At 42.7% G+C, this 14,440-nt stretch overlaps 1 protein-coding gene across 1 annotated transcript in view; it reads left to right on the top strand.

The window, feature by feature from the left end:
• LOC137371883 (contactin-associated protein-like 5) overlaps positions 1–14,440 on the top strand; it is a gene marked incomplete at its 5' end in the record, with an annotated part of 700,863 nt that overhangs the window by 151,675 nt on the left and 534,748 nt on the right. Inside the window, one exon of the mRNA XM_068034867.1 lies at positions 10,458–10,605. Within this exon, the coding sequence (XP_067890968.1) occupies positions 10,458–10,605 (148 nt within the window). The remainder of the gene's footprint in view (positions 1–10,457; positions 10,606–14,440) is intronic.

The raw sequence follows: 14,440 nt of genomic DNA, 5'->3' as shown, positions 1-14,440 counted from the left end.
TGGTGATAGTTGAGCCTAGGTAGGTGAACTCTTGAACCACTTCCAGAGCGTGGTCGCCGATATTGATAGATGGAGCATTTCTGATGTCCTGCCCCATGATGTTCGTTTTCTTGAGGCTACTCAAACTGCAGTAAGTAAATTGACGAGCTACTTGTCAATCGCATTGTGATTTTTTATTTACAAAATGAAAATTGAATGATTTTAGACCAGCATGGAATCAATTTTGCAAGTATCTCATAGAATTGCATACAATTTAAGGGCAATAGTTTTGGAGTTGCTTTAAATGAAGCTCAAATATAAAGAATTAAAAGAAAAATGACCAGCTTTGGCTGGTATAAACTATTAGTGCCTTATATTCAGAATTAAAAAAATTATTCATGCATTTGTTCTATGATGAATACATTTAATATTATCATAACCTAAGTTCGACATAAATCATAGATAAATTGTTTATACATGACATTTAATATCTTATTAATAGCTGAACACATTAAATACAATTTAAATAGTAGTCCTTGCAAACACTTTCTTGATAATAGTTATATATCACAATGAATGAATCACAACACCCTAATTAGGTGCAATATAAATCTACTGGAAGTAAAAATTTTTGTTCAGTATTGTGTTACCTGCAGGAACAAATTATTTTTGTTCATTGATACTTTGTAACTTTTCCAGTTATGATTACGGCACTCTTTGCAAGCCATGTTATTTTGTTTACACTGGTGCACCAATGCTTTTCTGAAGAATAAGCAATTAAAAATAGCCCTGCCATTTAATATGAGCAGATGAGTAGCATAAATAAACAGAAACAAAATTAAGCAACTTGATATTTCATGCATCACAGTGGTTGTTTTCTGTGGCATATAGAGATGAAGATAACAGCGTAAAGTGAACATTTCAATGGGGACGAGATGGGGTGGGTGGGGGATGGAGAGAATGTTGCTTCTTAATAAGAATTCGGCTTCCCATTACCTGTACTTGAATCCAGTTATATTGGCTTGTGAATGGGCCACTGAATGTGATCTATTATAGAAGCATCTACTCATTTTGGAAGGAGAGGTAGGCAGAGAGAAAGCTGATATTGTCCTGGAAACCTGGAAACAGCAATCATCATTCCTGCACAAAGCAGCTCCTGTAGAAGCCATTGCATTCCAAAGTAATTCATTTTGAAGTGCTTTGAGACATTTCCGAGAAGTGATAAACCCCTATAATAATTATATTTTTTCTTTGCCTTTTCGAACCACACAGCAATCTTTCCCAGTGCCCGTGCTCCAAAATGACAATCTGTTGCCCAGTGACCAGAAAGAGAGAGCAATTAGAAAAGGTAAAAAGGCAGGTATAAAGTTGGAAAATAAATGCCCATTGGGGTAGATTTTCAATTTGCTGCCCAGGTGTAAAACTAAGGTTGCAGATCAGTCGTTCATTATGGCAGTCCTATTTTCATTTCAAAAAGTACAGGAATATTTGCATTTATATCACACATTTCATGATCTCAAGACGTCCCAACATGCGTTACAGCTAATGAAGTACTTTTGAAGTGTAATTACTGTTGTAATGTAGGAAATGTGGCACCCAATTTGTGCATGGCAAGGTCCCACAAACAGCTATGTGTTAATGACCAGATAAACTATTTTAGTGACTGTTGGTTGAGGGGCAAATATTGGCCAGAACACCAGGGAGAACTCATCTGCTCTTCTTTGAAATGGTGCCATGGGATCTATACTGTCCAGCAGAGTGGGCAGATACTGGGCCTTGGTTTAATGACTCATCTGTAAGAATAGATATAAATCAGGTGGTTTCTACAATAAGTGCCTGATCCACCACACTGCTTTGATGTCCATGTCCAGACATTAATTTGATTGTCTTGTGCACTGGTGCCACTGACCTCTGATTTTCACCCCTTAAGTCATAGGCCAGACTTTTACACCACGCCCCCCCCCCACCCCCCCCCCCCACAAAGAGCGGGCTGGTGGTGGGGGTGTAAAATGGAGTGGGAGGCTTGGGAATCCTTCTGACCCACTCCCGCCTCCGCCACCATTTTACACGGTGTGGTGGTGGCAAGAAACGGCCTGCCTGCCCCAGGCCAATCAAGGCCCTTAACTGGCCATTTAAGGACCTCCGCCCGCCCCCACACGGATTTTACCGTTGACAGGTGGGCGGCCCATGCCCGAGAAAAGCCGCCTATACAAAGAAGGCAGCCTTCTGCCGGCCTGGGGGAGGGGCCTGCCTGATCAGGCACCCTCCACGGGTGGGCCATTTTTCGCCGCTGCCCTGCATAAAGTGGTGGCCAATGCGAGAGTGGGTCAGGAAGGGCCCCCCCCCCGAGCCTCCCACTCCATTTTATGCCCCCGCCCGCCTCCTTCCCACGCTTTGGGGGGCAGGCGTAAAATTCCGGCCAGAGTCATAGAGTCACTGCAGCAGAGAAGGAGACCATTCAGCCCATTGAAGTTCTGGTTTTATAATTGGAAAGAATCCAAAAGTAAGATCAGCAATGTTAATAAACCTTCCCTTGATTGAATGTTGCTAAAAAAAGTTGATGTATCTTTGTAATGATTGGTGAAGTATATATTTTGTACCTTGGCTAAGTGATGTTTGGAGATAATCTTACTCCTTTGAATGCCATTGGTATCTAACACATAAACTGAGGTACAATTGTGGGATGAAGCATGTATTTTTCTAATATTCTGAAGAAATAATTGTAAACAGTTGGAACTGGAGGAAAGCACTGACTTCATACTCTGTTGGGGGGTGGTGTGGGGTGGATTTTATTCTCTACCCTGCAGCGAGTTTGGAGGCGGGCTGGGGGGAGAGGGGGTGGGGCTTCTCGCCACTTTCCTGCCTCCACCCCAAGTAAGTCCATGGCAGGAAGGACCGTGAACGGTTAAGAAACTGCAATGTAAAAGCTTTTTAGTTGTTAATGTGACTCACACCGATGCAGTCAAGGAAACTGAAAACATAGTGCAGGTCGCAGTGAGGATAATTTTTTTTTGAATTGCCCAGAATATAGCAATAATACACCACAGAAATAGCTTATATTTCCGTCTGTGCCTGAAAATCAGGGTTTAATTTTGCATGCTTCTTTTGGACCAGCCTAATTGCAGGAAATTTGCGTGTACACTCTTTAGTCTGAGGATCTTGCCATTAGAATGAGCCAAGATGCGTTGGGGCAGGAATTGATTAATGGGCATAAAATAAACTTGCACATTGCATAATAACGTACATAGCAGACTTGCAGTTAGGTTTCCTCAATCTTTTATGCCATGTATTTGCTTCACACCCCATTTACATGCATCCCTGGGCACAGGTACACAGGAAATTCTACCTCTTAATGTCCAATCTGTAGCAGCTAATTCAAGCTCTAGAAGATTATATGACTAGATGGTTAGGCTGAGGGGAGAGGTTGAATTGGGGACAACTAAAATATAAAAATATTAAATAAATTGGTAACTTCCTCATGAAACAGTGGGCTGAATTTTATGGGCCTCCTCGGGACAGGAACGGAGGCGGGGGCCCCATAAAATTGCAGGGGAATGTGGGAGGGTGGAGTGCCCATTGCCTTCTCCATGCCTTGGAATTTAGTCCAGGGCAGGGAAGGCCAAGGATAGTCTTCCCTCCCAGAGGCCAATTGAGGCCCTTAAGTGACCACATGAGGAGGCCACCCAGAAATACAAGGCAGCCTCCCTGCATTCTGTGGCCCACAGAAGGCCCCTGGCTGCAAAGGCAGCCCTTCCACAAATAAACCCCCCCAACCTCAATGACCACCCTCACTCCTCGCAAACCGCCCCTCCCCCCTCACCAGGACCTGCTGGACTCACCCCGCAAACACGGCATACTTACCTGAGGTCCGGGGCTCCAGCACTGGTCCTGATCCTGGGCCTCCTGTAGTACTGGCAGTGGCCACCACTCCCTCTGATTGGCCATGGAATTCGGCTAGGGGTCAGAAACAGGGCAGAGGCGGGATCGACACCTGCCTTCTAGCACGTCTCCGGGACCCCTGCCGTCACGGTAAAATTCAGCGCCGTGTTTTCTGTGTAGAAATAGTTCACAAAAAAACAAAAAGGGGGCAATCACTTGGCTGGGAGTGTACTATCAGCCTCCAAACAGTCAGGGAGAGATAGAGGAGCAGATATGTAGGAAAATCTCAGAGAGGTGTAAAAATAATAGGGTAATAATAGTAGGGGATTTCAACTTACCTAATATCAACTGGGTAGTCTTAGTGTAAAATACTTAAAGGAGGCGGATTCTTAAAATGCATACAGGAGAGCTTTTTGAGCCAGTATGTAGAAAGTCCAACAAGAGACGGAGCAGTACTGGACCTAATCCTAGGGAATGAAGCTGGACAAGTGGTAGAAGTGTCAGTGGGGGAGCATTTCGGGGATAGTGACCATAACTCTGTAAGATGGAAGGAAGTTATGGAAAAGGAGAAAGACGGACGAGGAATAAAGGTACTGAATTGGGGGAAGGCCGATTTCAATATGATAAAACAGGATCTGGCCAGAGTGGACTGGGAGCAGCTACTTGTAGGAAAGTCTACATCAGACCAGTGGGAGTCATTCAAAGAGGAAATACTGAGGGTTCAGAGCCAAAATGTACTCGTTAAGGTGAAGGGTAGGACCAACAAGTCCAGGGAAACCTGGATGTCAAGGGATATAGAGGATTGGATCAGGGGAAAAAAAGGAGGCTTATGGCAGATTCGGAGCGCTGAAAACAGCGGAGGCACTAAAGGAGTATAGAAAGTGTGGGGGGGGGGGTACTAAAAAAAGTAATTAGGAGAGCGAAGAGGGGTCATGAAAAAACACTGCCGGGCAAGATAAAGGAAAATGCTAAGATGTTTTATAAGTATATTAAGGGCAAGAAGATAACCAGGGAAAGAGTGAGGTCCATTAGGGACCAAAGTGGCAATCTGTGTGTGGAGCCGGAAGACAAAGGTGAGGTTTTAAATGATTATTTTGCATCTGTATTCACTATGGAGAAGGACGATGTAGGTGTAGAGATCAGGGAGGGGGGTTGTGATATACTTGAACATATTAGCATTGAAAGGGAGGAAGTATTAGCTGTTTTAGCAGGCTTAAAAGTGGATAAATCCCCAGGCCCAGATGAGATGTATCCCAGGCTGTTATGTGAGGCAAGGGAGGAGATAGCAGGGACTCTGACACAAATTATCAAATCCTCTCTGGCCACAGGAGAGGTACCAGAGGACTGGAGGACTGCGAATGTGGCACCATTATTGAAGAAGGGTAGCAGGGATAAAACAGGTAATTACAGGCCAATGAGTCTAGCATCAGTGGTTGGGAAAATATTGGAAAAAATTTTGAGGGACAGGATTAATCTCCACTTGAAGAGGCAGGGATTAATCAGGGATTGTCAGCATGGCTTTGTCAGGGGGTGATCGTGTCTAACTAACTTGATTTAATTTTTCTAGGCGGTGACTACATGTGTAGATGAGGGTAAAGCAGTTGATGTAGTCCACATGGACTTCAGTAAAGCTTTTGATAAGGTACCGCATGGGAGATTGGTTAAGAAGGTAAGAGCCCATGGGATCCAGGGTAATTTGGCAAATTGGATCCAAAATTGGCTTAGTGGTAGGAGGCAGCGGGTGATGGTCAAGGGTTGTTTTTGTGAGCGGAAGCCTATGGTGTACCGTAGGGATCGGTGCTGCGACCCTTGCTGTTTGTAGTGTACATTAATTATTTAGACATGAATGTAGGAGGTATGATCAGTAAGTTCATAGATGACATGAAAATTGGTGGTGTCATAAATAGTGAGGAGGAATGTCTTAGATTACAGGATGATATAGATGGGCGGGTAAGATGGGCGGAGCAGTGACAAATGGAATTTAATCCTGAGAAGTATGAGGTGATGCATTTTGTGAGGACTAACAAGGCAAGGGAATATACAATGGATGGTAGGACCATAGGAAGTACAGAGTGTCAGAGAGACCTTGGTGTACTTGTCCATAGATCACTGAAGCCAGCAGCACATGTGGATAAGGTGGTTGGGAAGACATATGGGATACTTGCATTTATCAACAGAGGAACAGAATATAAGAGCAGGGAGGTTATGATGGAGCTGTATAAAATACCAGTTAGGCCACAGCTGGAGTACTGTGTCCAGTTCTTGGCATCACACTATAGGAAGGATGTGATTGCACTGGAGAAGGTGCAGAGGAGATTCACGAGGATGTTGCCTAGGCTGGAGCAGTTCAGCTATGAAGAGAGACTGAAAAGGCTAGGGTTGGTTTCCTTAGAGCAGAGAAGGCTGAGGGGGGACATGTTTGAGGTATACAAGATTATGATGAGCATTGATAGGTTAGATAGGAAGAAACTTTTTCCCTTAGCGGAGGGGTCAATAACCAGGGGGCATAGATTTAAGGTAAGGGGCAGGAGGGTTAGAGGGGATTTGAGGAAAATTTTTTCACCCAGAGGGTGGTTGGAATCTGGAACGCACTGCCTGAAGAGGTGGTGGAGGCAGGAACCCTCATAACATTTAAGAAGTATTTAGATAGCACTTGAAACACCATAGCATACAAGGCTTCGGGCCAAGTGCTGGAAAATGGATTAGAATCGTTAGGTGCTTGATGGCATGGACACAATGGGCCGAAGGGCCTGTTTCTGTGCTGTATAACTCTATGACTCTATGATTTCAGACCCTTTTGTAAATCTTTGTTTCCAGTTCAATAGTCACAGATTTTCTCTTTTCCTCTGCATTCCTTTTATATGCTTTGATCTGATGTATTCCAGTTCTGTGTGACTGGAAAATTGTCCAACTATAGATAATCAAATAGTGGTGCACTTGATATTGAATTCATTTTTGCTAGCTGTTCCAGCAATGCAAATACTTAAAGTAGTTCTGATCTGCTTAACATTGTTTAAAAAAACAAAATATTTTATATGTTCTTTCTCAATGAGCTTTCTCGATGTATGTAAATAAATGACCAGCAACTTCCAAAAAAATGCCATGAAATTGAAACCATATAAAGTTCCAGAAGCAAGATACAGGGATTAGGTAGCTAGTTGGCCACATTATTGGGCTAGTAATTCCGAGGCCTGGATTAGTGATTTGGAGATATGTGTTCAAACCCCACCACAGGAGGTGAGGAATTTAATTTGAATTAACTAAAAAAATAATCAGGAATAAAAAATGTTTATTATCAGTTATGGTACATGAAACTCCCAGATTGTTGTAAAAACTCATCTGATTCACTAATGCCCTTGAGGGAGGAAAATCTGCTGGTCTGACTTATGGGCTGGATTTTACCAGCCTCCCGACGTCGGGGGTCATGGCGGGGGGGGCCCAGAAAATTTCTCCGGGAGAGGCCCACAATTGGCCTCGACGCCGGGAAGGCCTCGTGGTGGCACACCCACCACTCGGCGACGGGAACCTAATTAAAATATGCTAATTCATTTAAATGACCTGAATAAACACCTATGTTATCGTGACTGCCGCCCTGCTGCAATATTCCAGTCGGTTCCATTCGGAGATCCGAGGCAGAACAGTGGTGGGGAGGGGGGAGGAGTTAAGTTTTCAGGGCTGGGATGTGGAACTGCAAAACCTGAAGCGATTGATGGAGGGGATGGTGGGAAGGGGTTAAAGGTTAAAGTGAAGAAAGTTCGGGGGGGGGGAAGGTAGAGATTGAGAGTTTAATTTCTTTGGGGGAGAGGGCAATTAATAAATTGATTAGTCATTGGGGGGGGGTGGAAGAGGGGATTGAAAATGCTAATAAAGTTTCAAATTTATTTTTTACACACCTGCATCTTTAAAAATTTGAATGGACCTGATGGGCTTGAAGCCCTTTAAAAATTGCGCCAGGGATTGCGCGGTGGCGCCAGACACCGTTGCCAGGGATGGAGCACCCGCCCCCTATACTTCATCGTGGGCGGGTGTTCCTCCCCCTCCATGTAAATAAGCAGCCGCGCTAAATGTCATGGCGGCTCCGCGACACACATCTCGTGCATGTGCTGAGCCGTTTTTGAGGCTAGCCGCCTTCAGCCCTGTATGTGACTCCAAACTCACAGCAATGTTGTTGATGCTTAACTGCCCTTTGAAATAGCCTAGCAAGCCACTTATATTCAAGAAGATGGTTCACCACCACTTCTCAAGTGCAATTAGGATTGGGCAATAAATGCTGGCCAATGAATAAAATGAATAAAACAAAATCCTGCCCAAATGTGCCTCGCTTCCTTTTTCCTAATTTTCTCCAGACAGTGATTCCTACTGGAATACATTTCAACAAGCACCATCCATTGTCTGATACTTTCCGCCAATGGTTATTCTAGATGTGAGCCTAGAGCATGAGCATTATAAGAATATGTAAAGTATTCCTACATTGCAATCGTAACTACACTTCCAAAGTGCGCCATGAACTGTAAAGCACTTTGAGACGTCTTCAGGCTATGAGAGGCGCTATATAAATGCTGGTCTTTCTTTTATATGTAATGTTGGAGGCTATCACAGCTGAGCACAGTGCTGTTCTCACTTGAATGCCTGTCTTATGTACTTTGCAGCAGGAATCAGCTGATGTTGGTCAGCAGCAGGCATCTTGACTGAATTTCTCCACCCTTAACTCAGCACTGAAACACGAACCAGTTTCTAGGCCAAGAAACCCCGGGGGTGAAATTGGTCTACGCCAGCTGATTTTTCACTGCTGAAGTTCAAGGAAGGATCGTTCAATGTCACAGTGAAAAATCGACCGCCAATTAGCTGCCAGCTTGTTGCTGGCGTAGACAAATTTCACCCTCCCACCCCGCACCCTACCTTCTGACTATTCTTCCTCCTCTACACCTGAGGTTAACTGTAAGTGCTCCATTAGTGCAATCAACTCATTCAGCACTGACCAGGATTGAACCAGGGAACCATAACTCTGCAAAGCTCAGCGTTGTACATTATTTATTCTTTGATGTTGCAAATTGATCTCAGGAGGCCTCTCTTTTGAGCTAATCCAGCCTGGATTACTCATTAAAAGATGCAGTTACTACTGAAACTTTGCATAGATAATGGACAAAGTATCAACAAGGGTACATATTTCCCTTCAAAAGCAAAATTGGAAAAAGATGAAAAAAGCATTCTTGAGCACTGCTTTTATATCATCTTTTATTATTCGGCAATAATCTATGGTAGACGTGTCCAAATGTTTTGCCTTAATGGGCCACATTGGTGTGGACCATGCAGATTCAAGAGCCATATTCGAAGTTTAAATCCATGTTTGCATTAATTTGCAAGTATCTCAAACAGCTGATACTAACAGAACTTCATGTAATATTTAGGCTTTGTTCACTAATGAGATAACAATGCTAAAATAGCCTCTTCTAATCATTCAGGCACACATCTTTTTTTTTATTCCTTCAAGGGATGTGGGTATCATGATAAGGAGAGTATTTATTGCCCATCTCTAAATGCCCTTGACGAGATGGTGGTGAGCCACCTTCATCTGCTGCTACAGTCTGTGTAGTGCAGGTGCACCCCTCGTGCTATTAGGTAGGGAGTTCCAGGATTTTGAAGGGGTGAATGTTAAAGGTGGTGGATGGGGTGCCAGTTATGCAGGCTGCTTTGTCCTGGATGGTGTCGAGTTTCTTGAGTGCTTTTGGATTTGCAGTCATCTGGCAACAGGAGAATATTCCATCACACTCTTCGCTTGTGCCTTGTAGACATACAGTGGAAAGGCTTTGGAGAGTCAGGAGGTGACTTACTCACCACAGAATTCCCAGCCTCTGACCTGCTCTTGTAACCACAGTAATTATGTGACTGGCCCAATTAAGTTTTGAGTCAATGGTGACCCCCCAGGATGTTGATGGTGGGGGATTTGGTGATGGTATTGCTATTGAATGTCAAGGGGAGATGGTTAGACTGTCTCTTGCTGGAGATGGCCATTGCCTAGCATTTGTATGCATGAATGCTACTTGCTACTTATCAGCCCAAGTCTGAATGTTGTCCAGGTCTTGCTGCATGCGGGCACAGGGCTGTTTTAGTATCTGAGAAGTTGCGAGTGGAACTGAACACCGTGTAATCATCAGCGAGCTTCCCCACCTCTGACTCTATGATGGAGTGAAAGTCATCGATGAAGCAGCTGAAGATGGTTGGACCTAGGACACGGCCTGAGGAACTCCTGCAGTGATGTCCTGGGGCTGAGATGTTTGGCCTTCAACAACCAAAGCCATTGTCCTTTGTGCTCGGTATGACTTCAACCAGTGGAAAGTTTCCCCTGATTCCCATTGACTTCAATTTTACTAATTCACACATGACAGACCAGTAACTAAGACATCTGGATGCATAGAGGATTAAGCAACTGGTGCTTTAATAACCTAATTGCCAGGACTTGATTGATGTGCTGCATTTTAGATATCCCCTTTTGTAGGTGAATTCAAGTTTCATTTCAAATATTATAATTGAAGACAGATCGTGTTCCACTCAAATCAAATCCTGTCTGATTTCTTTTTATTTTTATTTTCCCTCCATAGGCTTTCACAGGGAACTCCAATGCAGATGGTGTTGTGCGACACAAATTACAGCATTCTATAAAAGCGAGACTCCTTCGTTTCGTTCCCCTTGAGTGGAATCCACATGGTAGAATAGGAATGAGAGTTGAAGTTTATGGCTGTTCATACAGTAAGTACGAGCTAACAATGCGAAGGATTCTGTTTTAAAAGTGCATTTCTCAAATGTTGATATCATCTTGGTAAGCAGAATTGAAATGATGAATGCTGATGCTTTGTAATTCAATGCTGCAAAGACTTAAATGAACTGTCCTGAAGACAATCTTATTAAAAGTTAATTGAACGATAGTCATTGCATCAACCAACACAAGATGAGATGTGTTTTATAATGAAGGTCAGTGAAAATTAAGTCAGAATCTTTATCAGCTTTACTGCAAGAGTCTATAGTTATAAAACATAACTGATTTATGTTAATTCACCTTAAAAGCAAACTTTCATTAGAATAACTAATAATTCAAATCAATGGATTCACATTACTTACAGTTTTGTGGCTATAACATCTAAAAGGAATTTGCATTTGGGTTGAAATTATTTTGAATAAATCAGCGTTTTGACTGATTCTGTGGGATGGGATTTCAAATGGGAGTGGGTTCCGGATAGTACGGGACTGGGAAGAGCCGAGCATAAAAACCAGCCCGACGCCATCAAGTTGAGGCCTGAGCAATTTTACTTCTTAGGCCCCATTTACATCCAGCCAGCTCCCCACCAGAAATGGATGGAAAGAGGCATCTGGCTATCCATTGCCAGATAAAATCCATAGGCCCCGGGGTTGAGGGGGTGCGAGGGAAGGGAGGTGTGATCAGAGCCATTTCCCAGGTTGCAAGGAGTGCCCAGGGCAACAGAGGCCCAGATATGCTTTGAGGCCCAGAGGTAGTGCAGAATGCAGACCAATTTTCACAAATTGCAATACTTGCATAGAATGTGATCATGCACAGGGTTGTCAGAAAATAGAAAAGGAAACAGAAAAGGGAAAATAATTTTTTAAGTGTTTACCATTGCTCCTTTCTGACATTGAGATCCCACCCAGAAAGTTAACATATCTGCTGGTTCAGATCTGCATTGTATTTTGAGCATTTTCTGCTTTTTTGTTGCCATTATCTAGAATTCCAAGTTTTTTCTTTATCTTAATTGATATATTTTTACAAATATATTTCTTTTAATTTGTGCATTATCTCAGTATATATTGCAGGAAAAGTCTCCTGTTAGCATAATTTGCTTATTGTGTGTTAAAAGTGAAATTTACTTTAAAATGCACGATGGTTATAGTCATAGAGAATGTTGTTTGTGACTTTGGTTAAGGGATTTTGATGTTGTGGGAGGTGTGAACCTGATTGGAGGGATTTAAACATGGAGGTGTGGGGGAGATGGACGTGGATCTGGAAAGCATTTAGGGACTTTGGAGAGGAAAGGGAGCATGGAGCTGGAGTGGTAATTTGTGAGGACAAAGGAGATGAAGGGATTTTTGTTGAGGAAGGGATTATAACAAAAGCAAGAAGCTTTTTCCCAGAGTGGGGGATTCAATTACTAGGGGTCACGAGTTCAAAGTGAGAGGGGAAAAGTTTAGGGGCGATATGCGTGGAAAGTTCTTTACGCAGAGGGTGGTGGGTGCCTGGAATGCGTTGCCAGCGGAGGTGGTAGACGCGGGCACGATCGTGTCTTTTAAGATGTATCTAGACAGATACATGAATGGGCAGGAAGCAAAGAGATACAGACCCTTAGAAAATAGGCGACATGTTTAGATAGAGGATCTGGATCGGCGCAGGCTTGGAGGGCCGAAGGGCTTGTTCCTGTGCTGTAATTTTCTTTGTTCTTTGTTCTTTGAAAGGGAGGTGAGGACAGTGCCTGAGGAAAGGATTTTTACAATTAAAGTTAGGAAAATATATGACAAAGGCCAGTAAGGTGACGATTGGATTCACCCAGGAAGCCAAATGCAACTTGAAGTGATTACAATACACAACGATTTGACAGTAGTAAACATAAAAAGACCACTTTGCATTTATATGTTTCCTTTAATGCAAAGAGATGACCCACAACACTTTGCAAATGGGAATAAAGAAAACAAGCCTTTCACTGGAGAGCAGTAGGTGTGGTTTGGGGTAAGGGGATTACAGGTTTCACCAATGTACGCATCCTGGATGGTATTGCACAGACTGATAAGGGAAATATAATCACTTGTGAGTCCCGGCCCAATGCACAGTGTTTCCACACACACAAAGATAATTGTCAAGCTCTTGGCAGAGCTCTTTCAATGTTCACGTCTTTTCTCTGGCAATTGGATATAGTGTAGGTGGACCTAAAACTGAAGTGTACAACAAGATATGACAATGAGAACAAGAAACAGAAACAAAAATTCATCTTTTCTTTGAATAATAGCATCGGCGACTGACAACTGGGGAGTAGTTTATTAAGCAAACATATGACAGGCTTGCTAAAGATTTGAGAGCCAAGAAGTTATTTGCTGCTGCCCAGTTTACAATTAGGTATAATGAGGAGCTCCATGTTGGCTTTCAGTAGAGTATTCAGGGGCACACTATTCGACATGGTTACTAATCCAGTAGGAATTGCGATTCTCTGAGTTTGAAATGGTCTTTTTCTTTGATGTGCTGCACTGACGCACAAAAACCTATCTAGTATTATAATTAGGCGATATCATCTTCAGCAACCACTGGAGGCAAATTAGAAAAATCAAATGTGGCAGCTATTTCAACTGGTTTGAAGTTTGAAACTCTAGCTATAGCTAAGCTGACTGGAAATCAGTTCCCAAATCCTCAATACATCCTAAAAATCAACATGTATATTTTCTACTGATTGTTGTGCTTAAGGTGAGGGATATTTTGGCACTGAACATTCTGAAGTCAGGTCCAGCAGGGATAGTTCCTAAGTAAATCTCTTGCTGCCCAACCATAAAATATGCCTTAATTATTGTGTCAGCGTAGCTGCTTTGTCTCACCCCAAACAGCACTGTGGTTGCACCTACATCACAAGGACCACAGAGTTTCAAGAAGGCGGCTCACCACCACCTTCTCAAGGGCAATTAGGGATGGGCAATAAATGCTACCCACATCCCAAGAGAGAATGAAAAAAATATCCTACAATACCATTATTTTAATAGATAGTTTAGAACAGTCATTCTGCAATTATTAACACTTTTAGTTACTTTTTTCCTACTGTGTTTCAGCACACGTATGTATTTTCTGTCAGAAAGTTTGAATAAATGATCTTTAATAAATTTCTTTGGAATGTATTGACAGTTAACTTCATCTTTAATACAGTGAGAACAAAAAAAAATACTCTCAGTCTTATTGGTACTATAAACGTAAAATTGCTATTATAATGTTCAAAAATAAAGACATGGATTTACTCTTAGTGCATAGACACTGTATAAAATGGGAATTAAATTTGTTGGCCTTTTTATTTATCATATTCACTGGAATACCCAAATTTACACCGTGGGCTTTCTAGAACCTTGAGCACATTAAAAATAACACAGAGATGTGTGACCAGTTGGAAAATACATATAAAACTACCATTCAATTGACCAAATCACGACTTAACCAAAGTAAATTGTGCACCATGGCCCATTTTAGTTGTGGAGCATACAGTTCCTGTGAGAAATGGAAGGAGCCAAAGGCGTAATAACAAGAACAAAGAACAGTACAGCACAGGAACAGGCCATTCGGCCCTCCAAGCCTGAGCCGATCTTGATGGCTGCCTAAACTAAAACCTTCTGCACTTCCGGGGTCCGTATCCCTCTATTCCCATCCTGTCAGATGTCAGATCTACAATAGTGAGCCATATGATGGCATGGTGAAATGGTACTGTTATGATCCTGCAGTTTTTTTTTCTTTTCCGGGAAGTATGCGGTGTGCTTTTAAGGCTGTAAAAGGATCAGTACTGCTTTAAGAACCAGCAAGCCTAAGGAGTTAACGAGAAGTTGCATTCTGGCT

Source organism: Heterodontus francisci, chromosome 7 (assembly GCF_036365525.1).
Source record: "Heterodontus francisci isolate sHetFra1 chromosome 7, sHetFra1.hap1, whole genome shotgun sequence".
Taxonomy (NCBI): Eukaryota; Metazoa; Chordata; class Chondrichthyes; order Heterodontiformes; family Heterodontidae; genus Heterodontus; species Heterodontus francisci.
The sequence above is the reverse complement of the archived record's forward strand: the minus strand, read 5'-3'. Positions and strand labels throughout refer to the sequence as shown.